Source organism: Hemibagrus wyckioides, unplaced genomic scaffold, assembly GCF_019097595.1.
Source record: "Hemibagrus wyckioides isolate EC202008001 unplaced genomic scaffold, SWU_Hwy_1.0 Contig27, whole genome shotgun sequence".
NCBI lineage: Eukaryota > Metazoa > Chordata > Actinopteri > Siluriformes > Bagridae > Hemibagrus > Hemibagrus wyckioides.
Window position 1 is genome coordinate 136,101 of NW_026690788.1, and position 21,628 is coordinate 157,728.

A 21,628-nucleotide genomic window follows, 5' to 3' on the forward strand; every position below is an offset into this window, starting at 1 on the left:
GCTAAATAAAAGTGAAAGCATGCGCCGATGTGAGCAGCTGTATTCCAGTCATCATATACTCAGATCACCCAAAAAAATAGCACGATATAAACAGCTTTATTTCAGTCATAAACAGTGGCAACTTTTGCTAAGCAGACAAAATGTAAAACAAATAATATAATAGTATCCCAGAAAAACCAACATAGTTGTCTGTGAATGGCTTCAATGTGGTTGTGAATATGCCTTTTAGCAAACGTTCTAAAAGAATTGCATTTCAATGAAAATTTCAGAAACCATGCTTTATTTTTTGTTTCTCTCAACAAAACCTGGCCTCAGTGTACCCTGTTTTTGTAGGAGGAATCTGAATGTATAGGTGCAAACATCAATAGGAGTCCTGGGGAAACCTGGTGTCACCTGAGCCAGGTATCAATAGGTGTTACATATTCATAAATAGTCATTGATTATTCAGTGAAACAGAGGCTCTGTTGAAAAAAGTTAGGCACATCAGTCACTTTACTCCAAATAAAAGGTCTTTCTGAGTGTTATAATTTAGCTGTTTTTCTATGGGCCCACACCCAAGACTTTCATGAACTCAGTCCTGTGTTCAAAACAATCTGCAAGGTTTGTTTATTCTCCATTTTGACTGTTTTTTCTGCTAGAGTTCAAAATTCTATTTTCGTGTATATGTAATTTGACATAAGCTTAAAAGTCACATATGAATCTAACATACTTACATCCGCCATATTATGAAAGCCCAGTTTGTGCTCTATGTAAAGTTGAAATGTATTAGATACTACATTGGTAAAGATTTGAAATTTACACAAATTTAAGAAGAGCCCAGATTCACTGCAGGTCTTCAAAAAGGCCTCAAACCCCAGAGGGTTAAAGGTACTGCAAAGCAAGCCCAACAGGGGGCACCCGGATTTGAACCAGGGACCTCTTGATCTGCAGTCAAATGCTCTACCACTGAGCTATACCCCCACAAGTAAGTGCTAGCAACTGACAACAGGTGTGTTCTAAATGGATGTCATTTTAATATTGGACCAAGGATTCATAGATTAAAAGTTTCCCATGGCAGTTTCCTACAGCCATGGGATTATCTACACATGATATCATTTGTAGACTTGGTCATTTCCAGACGACTTTTAATGTTGTAAACTGTTAACCAGTTAAGGATACCTGAATCAGCGGAGTCAGGCAGGGGTACACGGATTCATCCAGGGGGCCTTCTGATCCACAATAAAATTCTATAACATGCACTCTGCTTGGTCCCAATGAAAAGAGTGTCAACTGGTCGTGGCATAATGATCAGGGCAATATATTGCGAAGACAGTCCTTGTTGGTGCAGGGTGTGTGGAATTTGTTCATAGCAGACTCTAGGCACCTTAACACAAATCAATTGCCCCTTGAAATCCAAAGCCTATTTGAGCATCTTTGCTATCCAAGAGCATCCCTTCAAGGACACAATTTACCCATCTTTGTAAATTCACCATGTTGAGGTGAGGGGCTGAGTGTTGTCAGAAGGAGCTCTTTCTCCCCGCAGGGCACGGTAACCATAGTAACCAGTGATTTCCGGATTGGACCTAAGATTTCCAGCCCAGCTACAGCTTAAAACCCGTCCAATTAAAAATGAAATAAAATAAAATAGCAGCCCCAAATGCATACTGTGATAACTAATACATTAACAAACAGAAAACCCAAAACAAATGGGTTAGTGCAAAGGGCACTATTTAGACACACACACACACACACACACACACACTGACAGACCCGCAGCACAAGTCCTGCAGAAATCCGCGGAACCGAATCGGAGCAACGTAGGCCAGCTGTACGCCAACTGCATCTTGTTAAAACGTAAAGAAAACAAAAAAAATCTCTCACTTATGGTGTTCTAGATGGCTACTTAATTTACACCTTAACACGAAGCAGGATGTAAGCCTAAACATGTCCTGTTCTCCAAAAAAGATGATGTACTGTACATTTCCTCCCGCCGCCCCATCATAAGTGCTTCTTCTCATCACAGTTTCATAATAACACATCTAACATTCTGTCACGTTCCTTACAGTAAAAACAGCTTGAGTAAAATAAAGGAAAGGTTTGTTTACTGGTTAAAAGGTTTGCATTACTCATTACGATATTTATCTTAAACGTCAGAGAGACCCTGATGTTTCTAGTGTTTTTTTTGTTCTGCTGTAGGTACTTGTGCTCTGAGACTCTGGGACTCAGAGACTGAGGGAGATGTCTGTTGTTCTGTCTCTGCAGGAAATTGAATCGCTTTTGGGATTTTCTGGCCCAGAAAAGATCCTAGGTGATTTGCCCCATACCTCAGACCAGCAGAGGAGTAATTTCTCAAAATGCCATGGTAATGCAAAATTATTAGTAGATCTACTTTCAATATAACAAAACTGTGTCAGTGTTTTTGTACAGTTCAGCTGGATTTCCTGTCACTGTGGCCCTCAGAGCACAGTAGTATAGAGCAGAGTCTGATACAGCAGCAGAGGAGACGATCAGATCCACTTGTTTATCATCAACTTTAACAGACATTCTTGATGGATTGTTGGGACTGATTGGTGTTCCTCTTTGGTGAATTTACAGAAGGAACTCAGGTTTAGATTTTGAATATTGCCTGTTCCAGTGGAGGTAGTTGTTTGCTGAACTTGTGCTGGGTTTGTGTGTGCAGGACAGAGTAACATCATCACCTTCATCTACAGCTTTGTGAGTGAAACGTGGTTCTATTGAATCTGCCATGGAGTCACCTGTCATAGAGAAGAGAACATAAAGCATTTAACCTTTAAATAATCAACAGGAAATACTTAAGTCAGACACACACTCTGCATTTTCACACTGCATCACCACACAGACTAATATTTAATATAATATAGTTAATATTTCTGTAATAACAAAAAGTCAATGTTAACTCACCTAGTGAAAGCCACAGATACATGAATATAACAGTGAACATGATGACTGGTCTTAGCTCAGTGAAAATAGTGGAGATCTTTCTGTAATCTAATATGTTAACACCATAAAGCTTCAAAATTGCTCCACCCCACAGCATCACATGACAGTGTCACCAATGTTGTTGTCAGATTGTTGATTCTTACTGAAACATCCTGGCTTTACATTCAGCCATAATCCCACAGTCATGTTTTAGTATATATACAGTAAAAGACACATTAAGCTTTATTAATCAAATGTACATGCAGTTAATGTGACAATGAACTTTCTACTGAACTTTCTATTCTCTATAGGAGTTTCTTTATTTATCCATTTCATTTGTACAACTGTATCTGTACAATGAATCTCATTGTTCTACAATCAAACTCACATCTGTTCTGAGGGGTTTGTAAAAGGTCATTGCTCTAGCTCACATCCAACAAAGTAACAGTGATCTGTACAAACATAAAACACACAAGACTGAAGGAATAAATTAATCTACCATTTTATTTATTTATTTGTTTGTTTGTTTGTTTCAGATGACTATTAATTACAGTGAATCATGGACAAAACTGGCAAGAAAAGATCAATAAACTTAATTTCATGTCATATGCACCCAAACATCCAAAACAATGGATCTGTGTCTATAAAATACTGTTTGTTCATAACAATGTAGATTTGTGACTTTAATGTGATGAATGTGCAGCTTATGTGGTTTTTAAACACATTTTATTTTTATTTATTAGTTTGCTTGCTTGCTTATTTTTTTATTTATTCAGTTATTCCACAGAATTACCACAAACATTGTTTGTGTCTGTGGTTATCTGATAACAGGTTGGTAAAGGAAGGATCTTTGATGTGGTTTTAGAATCTTCATTTATACTGGTTTATACGTTTTTGTAAAGCCTTTCAGTGACTCTGTATCACTGTGCTCCAACTCTTAGAGCACAATGATAGAGTGCAGAATCTGAGAGCTTTAGTCCTCTGATAGTAAGTTCAGTAGAGTCTCTGCTTGTTTTTGACTCTAATCGATGGTCATCAGGAGTGCTCCCATCAGCACTATCTGACCTTGCACCTTTATACAGTAAAAACTGTGGTGCTCTGTTAGGATATTGTTTGTACCAGTAAAGCCAAATACGCTCACTGCTTGACTCATATGAACATTTCATAGTAACAGTCTCTGTTTCCTTCCTAATGATGGTATCTTCATTTGTTGGCTCAATTTTATCAGCAAAAATGCCTGTTGAAAAGAACATTAAGAAATAAAACTGTAAAGCATTTTTTTAAAACCAAATATTGACCTGAAAATGAGAAAATTACTATATACTCGAAAAACGTAATTATTACTTAATACAGTGAATTAACTAATGAAAATGAATGACCTGTAACTAGAGTGAGAATCAGTGGTATGTATCTCACTATGTACAGTAAGTTGTATAGTTGATCCATTTCTGAACACAGCTCTGTGAGGATTCTGTATAATAGTGCTGTATGTGCTGAACTTTACACGTCTCTAGAAGGACACACCCAGGAAGTGATGCTGTTGTAGTGTAATTTTGTACAGATCATTACATCACAGTATCAATGACAGAAAACTAAAGCCATTAATTTGGCTGGTGTTGTATTTCAAAATTTATAATCTGTACAATACTATAAGTCTTTACCTGTTTGTCTGGTGTTTAAATTATTTGTACATTTATAAATTATTATGATATTTTGCTGTGGAACTGCATATGTGATGAATAAGCTCACTGGCTGCTACATCAAGCTTTTATATGAAAAATGAATGCAAAATTTCCATAGTGATCATCATAGGAAACTAGATCCAGATTTAAACAAACTCCCTCATGAGTAAATTTGCTGTGTCTATTTCCAAAAGGAATTAAATTCAGTTCACTCCATTTTTGTTTGTACATCACTTTTAACAATAGACATTGTCTCAAAGCAGCTTTACAGAAATACAGAAATTCAGAATAGAAATTACAAAGTTGATAATTAACTTTAACCCTAATGAGTAAGTCTGAGGCAACAGGGGCAAGAAAAAACTCCCTGAGACGATTTGAGGAAGACTCAAAAGGAAACCCATCCTCCTCTGGGTGACACCACAGAGTGTGATTATAAATACATTAACTTCTACAAGTGTAAATAGTCAAACATTAAACATGCAAATCACATGCATATATCAATTCATTGATGTGGATATGTAAGATACACAGAGAGAGTCCAGCATCTAGGATCAGTATGGAACCAACCCAGCCACTGGAATCAGCTAAAAGAGGAAAAAACAGTAGTATATTTGCCTTCAGTGTAGTTAAACAGTGTGAAAGTTTTTGTACAGTGCAGCTGGATTTCCTGTCACTGTGGGCTGCAGAGCACAGTAGTATAGTGCAGAGTCTGATACAGCAGCAGAGGAGATGATCAGATCCACTTGTTTATCATCGATTTTAGCAGACATTCTAGGGTCAGTGTTGGAAATTACATCTCCACTTTGAAGAATATTAAGAAGGAACTCAGGTTCAGATGTTGGATATTGCCTGTACCAGTGCAGGTAGTTTGTTGTACCAATTTTTTTGTATCTGCAGGACAGAGTAACATTGTCACCTTCATCTACAAACTTTTGGGTGAAAAATGCCTCTATTGAATCTTCCATGGAGTCACCTGTCACAAAGAAAAGAACATTAATTCATAAAACTTTATTTGATAAAGTCAGAATTACATAAATCAGGCTTTAACTCTACACAGACTAATTAATCACATATTCAAAATATTTCTGAAATAACAAAATGTCAGTGTTAACTCACCTACTGAAAACCACAGACACATGAATATAGCAGTGAACATGATGACTGGTTTTAACTGAATGAAAATATTCTTTATTTACTCTATGTCAACATCATGACGGTTCATGAAGCTCCACCCCACAGCATGACAGTGTCACTAAAAGAACAAAATGTTCACTTGCTGCCTAATATATCCCACCCACTAACAGGTGCCATGATGAGGAGATCATCAGTGTTATGTCACTGGTCATAATGTTATGCCTGGTCGGTGTATACACTCAATAAATGTAGAGCTGTGAGGCTATTTTGTTTAACATCAGTTCATTAGAACAGTATGTAGTTTTTCTTGGTCATGTACTATACAAAATGCACAGCACTAACACATTAATGAGTAAGAAAATGGAAAGGAGAATCTTTTTCTCTGTTAGCTTTGCTATCACTCTGTCCCTCTTCTCTCTCAGCTCTTTTTCCTGCTTTCACCAAAAGAGCCTGAGCTGCATCTACCAACATAATATAAAGAAAGCATTTCCACAGAATGAATGAATCATGTGTAGTACATTGTCTACAGTCTAGTTGGGTTTCCTGTCACTGTGTGCACCAGAGTAGTACAGTTTAGAGTCTGTCACTGCTGCAGAGGAGATGAACAGATCCACTTTTGTCAAACTTAATGAACAATCATGGATGATGTTGTATGGCTGGTGTTACATGTTCACTAGCTTCATTAATTAGCATCAGAGGCTTTGGTCATAATGCAGGTTTTTGTTAATAGGTTTGCTAGGATTTACTAGGTTTTTGTTTGCTATGAGACACATTGCATGATCACACCAACTATATCTTATAAATAATATAAACAGCTGCTTACTGTCCTAATAAATGATCAGTAACTCAGAAATTGGAATAGAAAAGCTATACTTGTATTCAGGCTGTATATGTAACAAGAGGTTTTGTGTTTTTGTTAGCTGATAATTCTGAACTACTGTATGAGTGCAGCATTTGGCTCTGCAAGCTATCCTGAAATAAATGAATACATAACATTTACCGTTACAAATGTGATATTAAATAGCAGTTGCAATATATGCCTTGAGGAATACAAGCTATCTACAGTAGCAAAAATAACTGGAAAATGCTAACTGGAAGCCTTACATAGAAACATTTTGGTTGTTTGTAAAAAGCACAATTTTTTAATGGCTTTAAAGGCCTCAAAGTTTTAAGAACATTTGAAAACAAGAATATAAGATAATGTTACATTTACGAAATTTCTAAGTTTTAACGTTTTTGTAGACCAACATTAACCTGCTCTGGCTAGTCAGCATTATCATCTCAGCTAGTATAATTGTCTCCTCATGGTAACTAGCTAACATTAGCTAAACAATGGTTTCAGTTATACTTAGCATGAAAAGCTAACAGAACATTACTCTTGAAAACAGCAATAGCAAGAAAATATGATATGCTAATATTCATAATGTTAGCAGAAAGAACTGAATAAACATCATCTAATTAACGTGGTGAGCTAACATTAGAGATAATCTTAAAGGTTAAGTTTAGTCTTCTTTCCATTTTAATTAACTTTAGAAGAGTCCCCCATTATAGACTGTAATAATGTCATAGATAATTACAGTGGAAATGTGTTCCTGTAGTCAAACTGGTAGATGAAGGTGCTAGCAGTGCCAGTAGTCATGGGTGTGAAAGTTCAGATTGAGCCAGCCTCTGAACTTTCAAACCCATGACCACCTAATGAAATGGACCTAATGAAAATTCAATTGTTTATGATTATTGATCACTTCATTTATTAAATATGTTCATGATTTCTTAACTATAAACAGCCTGACAGTAGTTACAGGGTCATTTACATGTTTCAGTGTCTGAAAATCCAGCCTTGTCCAGTCCAGTGGAGTGTACCTCTGAGCAGGGAAATGTTCACATCCAGTGAGTATTCATCACATTAAACCAGCCACCTTTTCATTTATCAATCAAACATTAAATCTAAGTACATTCTTTGTGTGTTTTTGAGACTCTCTACATGCAAAACCTAAGAAAGCTAGAGGTCTAAAATCCAGTGACAGATCCAGGCTCAGTGTCAGGTCAGGGTATAGTGATGGTTCCAGACACAGTGACATGGTCAGGGCACACAGTCAGGCACAGTGTTAGGTCATGATAATATGACACTTTATTAATCTCCTAAAGGGAACTTGTTACAGCAGCAGCATGTAAAATAGACAAAAGTAGACATGAGACATAATAATGCCATAATAAAGATGAACAGAATACGACAATAAGACTAATAGTAGACATAATATAACAGTAAACATGCAGCAAACAAACACATACACTTAACATGAGGTATTTAAGAGTATAGTTTAAAGCAAAGGAAAATGTACATTTTTTAATTGCCCATACTATGCCCCAGTAACATCTGATAAAACAATTCTGTTATTGTCATTAAAATAGCATGATGTTTGTGAATATACTATGATTCTTGTGTAGGTGTTATTTTAATCTCTTTTCATTTTTTCCCCACCAGCTGCATGTGTTACCACAAATGTTGTTTGTCTGTGGTTAACTGATATGTTGGTAAAGGGGCTTCTGTGGCTTTATAAATTTAGATATTCCATTGTTATGTTTTTGTAAAGCGTTTCAGTGACTCTGTATCACTGTGCTGCTACTCTAAGAGCACAAAGATAGAGTGCAGAATCTGAGAGCTTTAGACCTCTGATAGTAAGTTCAGTAGAGTCTCTGCTGGTTTTCGACTCTAATCGACGATCATCAGGAGTGCTCTGGTCAGATCTTGACCTTGCGCCTTTATACAGTAAAAACTGTGGTGCGCTGTTAGGATATTGTTTGTACCAGTGAATATAGATGACGTCACTGCTTGACTCATATGAACATTTCAGAATAACAGTCTCTGTTTCTTTCCTGACAATGTTGGCATCTTCATCCTTTGGTCCAATTTTATCTGCAAAACTGCCTGGTGTAAAAAAATATATATATATAAAAATATATCAGTGAAATAATTTTCTTAAACCAAATATTGACTTAAGAAATCAACAAATGACTGGATGAATAATAAAAAAAACATCGTTATTAATTAATGCAACTAATTGAATATGATTGTAAGAATTAAAACTTTTGATAAACTGATGAAAATGAATTACCTGTAACTAGAGTGAGAATCAGTGGTATGTATCTCACTATGTACAGTAAGTTGTATAGTTGATCCATTTCTGAACACAGCTCTGTGAGGATTCTGTATAATAGTGCTGTATGTGCTGAACTTTACACGTCTCTAGAAGGACACACCCAGGAAGTGATGCTGTTGGAGCATAATTTTACACAGATCATCACTTCACAGTATCAGTGACAGTGAACTGAGTCACTAATACAACACAGAACTATTCCACTGTTGCTGATCAACTTTCTGTGTGATTTGGTTTGGATATTTTTGGATGTTTTATTTACCTTTTGCTCTCTTTTTGATCTTTTGTCTATTTCTGCACCTTAGTTTATTAGTTATTCCTCTTACAGTAAATAAAGTAATTAAAGTTATTTAATTACACATTAAATTAGTGGTGTCTGCATCTACATCTGGAACCAATATTCCATTTAACTCCAAACTAGTTTCTAAAGTAAGCCAACATTTAAAACTAATCCATTTGACAGTCATGCATGTATTTTTCAGATTCCATCTAAAATAAACCAAATAAATCAAATTTATCATTAATATTCTAACTTTAATGGTACAAGAATGTCCAGAACAGAGCGTTTACTGGGTTTCTGATCCACAGTGTCCACTGGGTCCATGCAATAATAACCAGTTACACAACAAACTAGCTGTATGAGGAGTTGTTAGTGAAGTGCAGTTTGGGCTTTATTCTACAAACAATACAACATTAGTTAACCTCTAATATTGTGTCCATTAAAATATTACATTTGATGGTTAAATGATGGTTAATGTGAAAGGATGATGATGATGTGAATATAAAAGTGTAAATATCTCCATCTTGTGAGAAAAGCATGGCTCTTAAGTTGGTAAAAGGAAAAGAAGAGTAAAGCTCAGTGTAATCACTGCTTGACTCGTATGAACATTTTAGAATAACAGAGTCTGTTTCTTTTCTGACAATGTTGGCATCTTCATCGGTCAGCCCAATTTAATCTGCTAAACTGCCCATTATAAAGAAGAATATAAATAAACTATTTAGTAGAATAACAAGTAAACTCTGTCACAATTGTTTACTGTGAAAAGTAGCAACATCATCTCAGAGAATGTGAGCAGGTTGTGTGGTGCTCTAGTTCTAGACCCACAATAAGATAAGTGACTGCGCCATCTTGTGTTCACTGAAGAGAAAAACATAACACATTAATAAATAGTTTTATAATTTAGCAATTTAAAATTTCTCTCTCTCTCTCTCTCTCTCTCTCTCTCTTTCACACACACACACACACACACACACACACACCTTTTCATGAAAAAGTTAAGGGTGAGACACACTTCAGCAGGTAAAAGATAGTGTAGTGTGTGAACATTATCTGTGAATGAGCATGTAGTGAACACACCCCTATTACACCAATAAACGTATCACATTTATCGCAATTACAATTTTGTAGTATGAAAGGTTCAGTGACAACAGACTATGCAAGATTATAAAGTAAATAAAAGATTTAAACATTGCTTGGTGAAATATGTTCATGGCTTGTTAAAGTTTGGCTGTCAAAATACATAATACTTAAAATAAGTAATTGTTCTTTATTATAACAATGACACAACACCACACTACAAGAAAACACTTTAAGCAGAAGGATTTTAACAGTGTGATAGCACAGTGACACAGCAGGTAGTGTTGCTGCATCACAGCTTCAGGATCCCCAGTTTGATGATGTGTTCAGGTTACTGTCAGTTTGTGTGCAATTTTGCATCACCTCCAAAATACATGACAGTAGTAAATTTACTAATAAATTCACTATGTGTAAATAAGTATGTGAAAGGGTTTGTGTATGGAGCTCTGCAAAGGACTGACATCCCATTCAGGGTGTTTCCTACCTCATGTGTGGGACAGACTCCATATCAACCATGACCCTGATCAGTAGAGAGAAAGAGAGAATCCCCCAAAAGGACATGTAACTTTCTCTAAAGCATTGGCAAAACTTCTTTCAATTTAACAAAACTGTGTGAATGTTTTTGTACAGTGCAGCTGGATTTCCTGTCACTGTGGGCGTCAGAGCACAGTAGTATAGAGCAGAGTCTGATACAGCAGTAGAGGAGATGATCAGATCCACTTTCTTACTCGTTTTATCTGGTTTTATGGACAATCGTGGATGAGGTGGTTGAGCCTCAGTGACATAACTACCACTTTCATCAGTTAGCAGCAGAAACTCAGGTCTTGATCCAGGTTTTTGTCGATACCAGTGAAGTCTGTCAACTGATCCAGTATATGTGCAGGACAGTGAGATGTTGCTGCCTTCCATTGAAAATACATTGGTTTGATCTGGTTTAATGTTATTGTCAGCAGCCTCTGCTATAAAAACATTACAACAATATTGTGATATTTTAATCATAAATGACACATTTCACATGGAAAATTGTGTCTTCTTATTTAGAAAAAATAATATTTTGTGTGCAGTGTATATGACTTACCAACATCAGCAAGAGTGAAAAACACCACGAAGAGGAACAACATTGTTTTCCTGAGTGTTTAGTTCAAACCTCTAGCTTTAGAAATGAATGTCAGTGTTACTATTTGATGTACATCTCCACCTCTAGCTCCACCTACTTGTATTTATGTATATTCATGATAACTGTACTATACTCAATATTTGGACATTATGAGTTTGGATCTCTCTCCCTCTCTCTCTCCCTCTCTCTCTCTCTCTCTCTCTCTCTTTCTCATTAATAAAATAAGAATATTTTAATGGAGATTGCCACAGATTGCCTTGTTTTTTTTTCCCACAATGATGTTGAAAGCAGTCATAAAACTCAACTCTACTGAATTGGTCATAAAGAAAGTCCTACATCATGTCCTATCAGGGGAGTAAACACACAAAATGACCTTAAATTTACTTAAATACTTGATTATTAATCACAAGATAATATTTGAAACCAAAATACTTTTATGAAATGATTCTATGACAAAACAGTAGAAAAAATCAGTGCACTAATGAATGAGTTCTAGTCAACCTTGAATGAGGAACCTGTCCTAAGCACATAGTAAACAAATACTGACAACATATCATTTTTAATAATGAAAACAATCAATCTATTCTATAAACATTAAATCATCATTAAATTACTATATATTGTGGTTGAAAAAAATAATATACACACATTGGGGCATTGTTTGTTTGCTTATTTGTTTGTTGTGATTATAAATAGGACAGTTTGGAGGGTATTTCACTGAGGTAATGAACAAACCAGCCTCTTTTCTGTCTTTGTCTATTTTACTATTTTACCCATTTGATTTTAATATAATTGATAAAGCCATCTGCTTAATAAAGCCACTGTGAAAACATTAGGCATCATCAAAAACACTTTGCAGTTTACAGATTAGTATTGATTCACCCCTAATTATTAACAGTAGTACAGATTTATTATCAAATATAATTAGGATCATCTGTGACTTGGGGCCCGAAACAAAAATCTAAACAATCTTGCTTTCTTTTACAGGTTCTGCAGATGCAGGGTCTCAGAGGGTAACAGACATATTCCCAAAACCCCCAACAATTAAGTGCTGAAATAATTCAATCAATGTCAAAAACACACTGGGAAATCAAACTAGTGGACATTCTTATTATTCAAGACTCAAGACCAAAGTAAACCTGCACAGAAACATATGTTAAACACGTCAGATCTCAAGCACAATAAACAAAGAAATAACTGTTCATCAAAGAATTAGCATTTATTATCATTATTCCTGTAATAGTATAGCATTTTGTGGTATTTCTAACATGTGAACTTTACACTGTCATTTACTAAGCTAGCTAAAGTCAGTGGGCTAAAAGCTGCCACCACTGGCTATGAGAACTGCCCTTAGTGCTGTGGAGACTGAGTGAACATGTGGCAGCACAGTGAGAGTCTGGAGTGGAGCAACCATTTCCATTTCAACCACAACTTGTGATTTTAAGTGCTATTTTATAATCTGCCAAATAATGAAGAGTGAAGTATTTAGTTCAGTGTTAAATTAAAAATCAGCATCCTAAATTATTTAAATACATATTGTTATTGAACTTTGTGTTACATTTTTATTACATCAGGGGAATAACAAATTCATTTTTTTGATTAAAGATTAACATTTATTTTTAAAGGATTTCTTCTCTGATTGTTCAACCAATAAGCATTACCAACATATGTAAGAGGATCATTGTTGAAATTCAAAGCAAATCAACATCAGAGTCTGAGAATTAAGAAAGAAAAGTGTATTTGAATGAAACAGGTAAACATCTCCCCCTGCTGAGAAAAACATGCAGCTTGACTTTTTGTACAGTCTGTTTGAGTTTTGTGTCACTGTGGGCTCCATGGTGCAGTAGTACAGTGCAGAGTCTGATACTGCAGCAGGAAAGATCTCCAGATCTACTTTCTTGTTCGTTTTACGAACTTTGGTGGATAGTCGTGGGTCATGTTCAGCTTTAGTGACACTATCTGAGGATTTAGGAATTAGCAGCAGAAACTCTGGTTCTGATTGAGGTTTTTGTCGATACCAGTGGAGATAGAGAGCTGAATCATCATATGTGCAGGTCAGTGTGATGTTGCTGCCTTCACTTGAAGATATGATGGTTTGTTCTGGTGTAATGCTGCTGTCAACAGCACCTGCTGTAAAACATTGCAACAACATAACCATTTCTACTTTCATTGTGTAAGTTAATTAATCATGTTTAGGTATCAGCTCATTTCCAGCATTCATCTAAAGTTTGTATATTATATAAATGACTTACCAATGTTTTTAACAACTATGAAAATAAAGAAGAGTAACATGACTGTTGTGTCTCTCTTGCAGTAGGTATAAATGGCAGGATCTCTGTGAAACTTTCTAAACTGTATCTTACCACAACTAGCTCCACCCACTTTTACTTAGTAATAATATTTTGTCAGTTCTGGCATTATATATGCTAAATCCATTGTTTAAACAACAAGCAGTGAATGTTCATAATATATTTTATTGCTTGTTTAAGTTTGTTAAGGCTAAATTTTGATAGATTTAGTGATAATATTAAGCAGTTCACTAGAATGAGAAACTCTTTACTAATTGTTTCCATATTGTTTCTGTAGTATAGTAACTGCATTCAATCATATATTCAGATTAATTTTAATTCACTAGTGAACCTTTGCTTACTTGCGACACGTTCTAATTTTTTTTTTTACAGTGAATCATTTTTGGCATACGTTTATGCTGGTATTTTTTATTATGTGCACATTTTAGAGGCATGCAATACGACAATTCACTGCAGACTTTGGTCAAGTAAAAGCATGTCTCTTTTGTTCAGTTTGATGAAGGTCCTGCTGTGTTGTTTAGCTGTGAGATGAAGTCATGTGAAGTCACCAGATTACGTCTACAACCCGATAGCAAGCAGTTGGCTAAGTTCTGAATCATCTATATTTTGTTATAATTTGCTTAAAATAATACACACACTAGTGAGCTACAGCAGCTAGTTAGTCAAGTAGATAGGTAGCACCTTGACATAGCTTCAGCATCCCTGCTTTGATTCTGAGCCACAGATTACTCACTATGTGGAGTTTTGGACGCTCTCTCCATGGCCACAAGACATGCCAATAGCTGATTTATCTAGATTGCCCCTAGGTGTGAATGAGTGTTTTAGCATGGTGTCCTGTAAGAGGCTTCAATCCAAGGACCCACCCTACTCCCAGCATTCCTGGGATAGGCTCAAGGTTGGAGCTTTGATTTTCAGAGGTTATTTGGTGAAATACACCATGGGATTTGCACCTCCTTGGACCTCTCGAGAAACAAGCTTCCAAATGAGAACCAAGCAGCCGGCACTCCAAGTTTCCATTAGTTTTGTCCCACTCAGTCTATTCCATGTAACATGTTAACAATATAGGAAGGGCTCATCACTTTTCAGTTGACGACTATTGTAATAATTTCACTAACTCCATTCTGTTGGAAAGGAGACATCAACAAGCAGTGTTCTTGGGGATGTGCCCAAAGAACAGAAAGGAACGAAAGGAAGCCAATATTAAGTGGCAGGAACTTAGTTCATTTCATGAAAATAGTCAACATTAACTAAATACAAATTAATTTCTTTTCATTAAGTAGCACTGGTTTCAGTAGAAATAAAAATACTTACACAAATAGTGACAATGTGCAAAGCTTCATGTACATGTACATTCTCAGTACTTTTTCCACACCTGTGATATGGTATATTCCAGTGGTGGGCTGTGAATTTCACACCTAGGCCTTCACTGGTGTCCTTCCTGAATTACTCCACCTCTATACCATCATTATGACGCCACGGCAATAGATACTAATCAACCGTTAAATAGCAAAGTATATATTCTCTGATTATCCAATCAAAGGACGGGAAATTGCTGACATAATCGTATGCCTGCTAGATGGACCCAATGACGCCAACTCGAAATCTGATTGGTTAATTTAACAGTTTCATTGCCATTTATTTTAAGCTATGGGCGCCTGCACTATTGATTCTGAAGGCCTTAAGGCAGATTTCTTTCACCCTGGCAACACATGATGTCAGCCACTGGCTGAAATATGATTGGATAAATACTCTTATCATAAATATACACTACTGGAAGCAGCGCAACCAAGAGAAAAGCTATGAAGTTTAGAGAATAGACAACTGTGAATAATTTAATACACATTCATGGAAAAATATATTAAATATATTAAAATGCAAGTCAGTGATTCAGATCACTGCTGTTTAGGCCAGCAGAGAAGGCCTTGCTGGCACTGATAACCCACCACTGGTGTATTCCCTCCTTATGCCTAGTGTGTCCATGATTCTGGAGCCTTTATTTAGGAAGATCAGTGAATGAACCCATTGTGGAATTCATGTAATGATACACATGAAAATACATATTGTAATTAGTCATATTAACATGTTTGTGTTACAGCCTGGGAATTATGTTCTGTTGGCAAAATTTCCCATCTTCTGATTAGGTCAGTAAAACATTTTAAAACTTTATCTACTGCCATCTGTACAGAGTGTGTAAGCTCTTCTCTCTGGCAATACAGGTCCATCACAGACATAATTAAACTGAACAAAGTGTGACATTTATAGAATGAGAAATGCAGCATAACCAGTTTTTAGACATCTTTAGGCAGACTGACTGCATTTACTGTCATGGACTGCTGGACAGTTCCCTGCCAGGACACCAGAGGGTGGTCTGGCAGGGTTTAATTATGTTCCCATGTGTTTTTGTTAACGTTGTATGCACCCTACCGCCCCACCGCTGCACACCTGTTCCTTACTTTTCAATGATTTTATCAGTACCTACTGCTTCTGATTCAGTATCTTCTGCTCGGCCACTGATACAGTACGCATTGATCAGTATAAGTGTGTAGTATAAATACAATATTGATATTCTTCATCTGTCATGTTGACATGGTGACCTGCAACTGCAAATCTGTAACAGTCTGCCAGTTAGAGCACCTGAACTTATTTTAATGATATTTATGGCTTTTGTCTGCATTTTGATGACATTTGGAAGTCCAAGACAATGGAGGCACCAGACAAGTGCTTTTTTTAAATAAAAATACATAAGTATCATCATCATCAAGCACATTGCATAATATTTACCTCAGGTTTGATTCCCTGACTCCCCTGTCCTCCACAAAACCTTTAAGAGAACAATGGGGGAAAATGCCATTGGGATATTTTCTGCAAGGTTGACAATGTTACTTTGGGACACCTTTGAAAATATTATTCTCCTTCCCTAGATTATACTACACCTCTTAAATTAGACACTTCTGAATGTTGTGAATCCCCAAACAAGTTGTACAATATTGTGCCTCTTAGAATACATGACAAATCCTAATTTGTGTTTGTACATATACATGAATGAAAATTCATTCGAATTAATCATGGGGAAAAACTGCAGCAAAGTACAATGAATTAAATTTTAAACAGTACACACCACCAACAAGTGACACAGTGCCTCTTTATTTTATTCTCTTTCTTCAGCTGCATATGTTACCACAAATGTCTTTTGTGTCTGTGGTTAACTGATAAGTTGCTAAAGGAAGTATCTTTGATATTAAACGTTGAACTTCAAATGAATTATTTCATAGGTTTTTGTACAGTCTCTCAGTGACTCTGTATCACTGTGCTACTACTGTAAGAGCACAGTGATAGAGTGCAGAATCTGAGATCTGCAGATGTTTGATAGTGAGTTCAGTAGAGTCTGGGGATGTTTCTGCATTGAATCGAGAGCCAGAGGGGTTGCGCTGAGCTGAACTTGCTGACTTTGCACCTTTATACAGTAAAAACTGTGGTGCGCTGTTAGGATATTGTCTGTACCAGTAAAGCAGAATGCTACCACTGCTTGATTCATATGAACATCTCAGAGTAACACTGTCTGTTTCCTTCCCCACAATGTTGACATCTTTGTCCTTCGGCCAAATTTTATCAGCAGAACTGCCTGTTGTATTGAAAAATGATTAATAAAAATATAATACAAATATCGAAAAATTCTAAAAAAAATTTTTTGTGTAACACCAAAAACACTGACATTAAAAATAAATGAATTAATTCTATGAATATTAGTTAATTCCATTAATTAATTGATGAACTGATGAAAATTACCTGTAACTAGAGTGAGAATCAGTGGTATGTATCTCACTATGTACAGTAAGTTGTATAGTTGATCCATTTCTGAACACAGCTCTGTGAGGATTCTGTATAATAGTGCTGTATGTGCTGAACTTTACACGTCTCTAGAAGGACACACCCAGGAAGTGATGCAGTTGTAGTGTAGAGTCATTAATATGGCTGTGTTGTATTTTAAGGTTCATCATCTATACCATACTATAAGCCTTTATCTGTTTGTGTGTTTTTTTAATTATTTGTACATTTATAAATAATTATGATAATTTCCTATGATAAAAATCATAGGAAACTGGATCCAATCTCTCATAAGTAAATTTGCTGTGTCTGTTCCCAAAAGGTAATTAAATTCAGTTCACTTCATTTTCATTCATATCACTTTTAACAATAGACACTGTCTCAATGCAGCTTTACCGAAATACAGAAATTCAGAATAGAAATTACAAAGTTGAAAATTAACTTTACCCCTAATGAGCAACTCTGAGGCAACAGCGGCAAGAAAAAACTCTGTGAGACGATATGAGGAAGACTCAAATGTGAACCCATCCTCATCTGGGTGATACCAGAGAGTGTGATTATGAATAAATTACCTTCTAATTGTATATTATCAAACATTAAAAGCAGCCGAGGAGATGATCAGATCCACTTGTTTAGTTTTATCATCAACTTTAGCAGACAGACGTGGTGGCATAGGGATTTACCTTTTACCCTCCTTTCTGAAAAGATCAATGATAACTTACCTAATGAAAGCCACAGACACATGAATATAACAGTGAACATGATGAATGGTGTTAGTAAAATGACAATATTCTGAGGTCTTTCTGTACTCTATTATATTAATATTTCAGAGGTTCATGTCTCCACAAAGTGTGACATTCTCCATCCCGCTCCCTGTATTCCAGAGATAGGCTCCAGGTTGGAGCTTTAATTTTCAGAGGTAATTACAGTGGGATTTGAATCTCCTTGGACCTCTGGAGAAACAAGCTTCCAAGCGAGAACCAAGCCAGCAGTGCAAGTTTCCATTAGTTTTATCCCAACCTCTCTATTCCATTTAAAACCAGGGCTCGTCCGGGATTTGAACCCGGGACCTCTCGCACCCTAAGCGAGAATCATACCCCTAGACCAACGAGCCAGGTCATCCCTGTATCTTGATGTGCGCCAATGAAGGTTCACTGTACTCTGTAACTGTATGACCTTCTTGCTCATATGGACTGGGGTCCGAGTAAAAGGAACTCGGTTACACAAAGTCAAGTTAACAATAAAGCGAGAGCTCCTGTGGGATTCAAACCTTTTTGGAATCCAGACGCTAAGTGTGAACCAAGTAAGCAGCTCTTGCCATTGGGCCAAATTATGTCATTTACAGGGTTGTTACTGTATTCTTAGATTTCTGTTCTTGGTGAACAGGAATGAAACCCGATGTGGTCTTTAGCTGTTGTAGCTCATCTACCTCAAGAATTGATTATGGAGCACTATTTCAGTAGAGCTTATTTATTTCCTGATTGTGTGATGGAAACTGTGTTTTTATTTTCCACAGTTCTTATTCTTAGTTATACATACTTTCAGGTATCCTGTAATTCTCAAAAATATATTAAAGATCCTGCAAAGACACACATGATGAACACATTAAATCTCATGCTCAGTAAAATAAACAAACAAACAAACATAAAATAAAAATAAATCAAATCAGCTGCTTGTCAAAAGAGTTTACAATATGCACATTTTTATTCCTAGAACAGAATCAAATTCCAGCATGTGATCTTTACACTGTCATTAAGTAAATAAACCATCAAACCTGCCACTATTGTTTATGAGAACTGCACTTAATACTGCAGAGGGAGTGAACATGTGGCTTCTTCAAACACACACCTAACTTTTCTATCTGTATTTGGATTCACTTAGAATGTTTTGTCTATTCAATTCAAATAAAGTATTCATATATGGTTATATACATACATTTCTATTGGATCAATAATCAGAATGCTGATGTTATGCATAGCTTCCAGTCTTTTCTTCTTATTGTGATTCTTTAACACTTTCATGTTTGAGGTCTCTGTAGGTTTTTGGACAGTGAAGTTGACTTTCCTGTCACTGTGGGCTGCAAGGCGCAGTAGTACAGTGCAGAGTCTGATACTGAAGCAGGCGAGATCTCCAAATCCACACGCTTCAGACTCTTATGAACTTTAGCAGACAAATGAGGATGAGGAGTATCACCTGTCTGATTCCCTCCCGATTCCGTCAACAGAACGAGGAATTCTGGTGCTGCATTGGAATATTGTCCATACCACTGTAGATTGTTCATAGAAACCGTGTATTTATAATCACAGGAGAGTGTAACTGCTTGCTCCTCTTTACCATAGACAGCAGAAGATGCTGGAGTAATGCTGTCCTGTGTGCTCTCACCTGAAGAGGACATTTATTTCAGAATATTATCATTTTATATTATACAGTATACATACAGTACATGCTTACAATCTAAAACACTCACACATGGAAACATTTCTTTACTAGTTATAAAACATTTAAACATGATATATGGGGATATATAAAATATAAGATTACCTATGAACATGGTAAAAACAGAAATATACAGAAAACCATCATGTTTTAATTTCCTCTGTTCTTCTGAAAGTTTCCTTTTTATGTTACAGTAAATGTCAAGTTTCCTTCTACTCTGTCTTCAGTGAAGCATCTAAGCATTTCTTGTGTACAAAGCCTCAACTGTAGATTCCCTCTGTGTTAACCAATCAGAGTGCAGGATTTGCCACATTATGTAAAATACACACACATGTTCTAAAAGAATTTAATGAGCAAAAGATTCATATATTTAGTTCCTGTATTTCCTATTTCTATGAACTTAAACCTTTTCTAATCTACAAAATATATTGTTGCAATTACAAACAATTCTTATTGTGAAATTAAATTCTTCAGCAGATTTATAGTACACCCTTAAAGTCTAAACAAAACACCAGAGGTACTGTAGTGATTGATAGGATTTTAAAAAATTCCCCATAAAATTATAACAATATAAAACCCCTAACAAGGTGGTGTTTGAGAGCATGTGCACAAATACATAAGCATCTTGTATTAAGCTCAAGATTCTGCAGTAATTCAAGTGTTTCAGTCGGACTGCACTCCACACACCATGTATCTGTGCTGAAGCTTTGTTCAGGTTTAATGTTCATGGCTACTTTAACACTCCACATGGTTCTGTTGTGTCCAGGTCCAATCAGGTTCAGTTCTAGAGTATTTTCATGTCATGTACTGCCATCTGCAGGAGCTGAATTTAAATAGACATATACATTATTTACATCAAGAACCATCAATATATTTAAAACAAAAGTATTGCTCACCACGCTGGGAATAGTTCACACTTTCAATTCACAGATTCATTTGGAATCATTACAGCATTTCAGCGTATCAGAACACAAGAATAACCCGTCTTTTTCTTTTTTATCTGTATTTCTGACATTAACCTAGACAAAAACAAGTCCTCAGATTCAGCATCCTTAAAGAGACAAATTTGCTGGTGTGCCTGTGATTACTGTCCTTTAATATGACCCAGTTTCAGCACAACATAAGCTCATGGACAGTCTTACATTTGTCTCAAGAATATTCTAATATAAAGTGGAGATCATCAATGTCCAAATGATTAAAAGTTTTCTAGAGCCTGTGGCTGCAAAACAACCGAATCCTCACCCCTCCACCAACATGACACTTGGTATGAGGTGTTTGTTGTGATAACCTCTGTTTGACCTTCACCAAACATGAAACTATGAATAATGATTAACCATCAGTCCAAAAAAATATTGTTCCCAAATTTGTTAAGATGCTCCCATGTTTTTTTGTAGAGAAAGGGCTTCTTAAGTGCTTAAGTGAAGAGTAAGTGCTGTTTCCACAGGTCAGGGTCGTAACACTTAAGACCTGGGAAATGCAACTGTGAATGGATTTTTGCTGATCCATTTAAAATTTGGCAGACATTGTACATCCATTTAACTGAAAATACAAATGTTAATACAAAATTTCCATTTTCATTTCAGTTTCACTCAATCTTGATGAATTTCATTATGATCAATAAAAGGAAAGCAAATTTGACTAACACTTTCCTTATTCATCCATTTTAACTTCTTGTAACTATACAATGGAATTAT

The 21,628-nt window shown here is 36.0% G+C and overlaps 2 non-coding genes and 1 gene segment (V, D, J or C); all 3 read right to left on the reverse strand.

Annotated features, from left to right (window-relative positions):
- Nucleotides 1-888: 888 nt before the first annotated feature.
- On the reverse strand, nt 889-960 carry trnac-gca (transfer RNA cysteine (anticodon GCA)). Its single transcript has one exon. It is a non-coding gene; the product is annotated as a tRNA-Cys (tRNA).
- A 4,043-nt stretch (nt 961-5,003) lies between these two features.
- LOC131350195 (T cell receptor alpha variable 26-2-like) lies at nt 5,004-5,755 on the reverse strand. The segment is given in 2 exon segments: nt 5,004-5,574; nt 5,718-5,755. Coding segments are annotated over 2 exon segments (369 nt in total).
- Nucleotides 5,756-18,540: 12,785 nt separating this feature from the next.
- On the reverse strand, nt 18,541-18,612 carry trnap-agg (transfer RNA proline (anticodon AGG)). The gene has a single exon. It is a non-coding gene; the product is annotated as a tRNA-Pro (tRNA).
- Between the last annotated feature and the right edge of the window lie 3,016 nt (nt 18,613-21,628).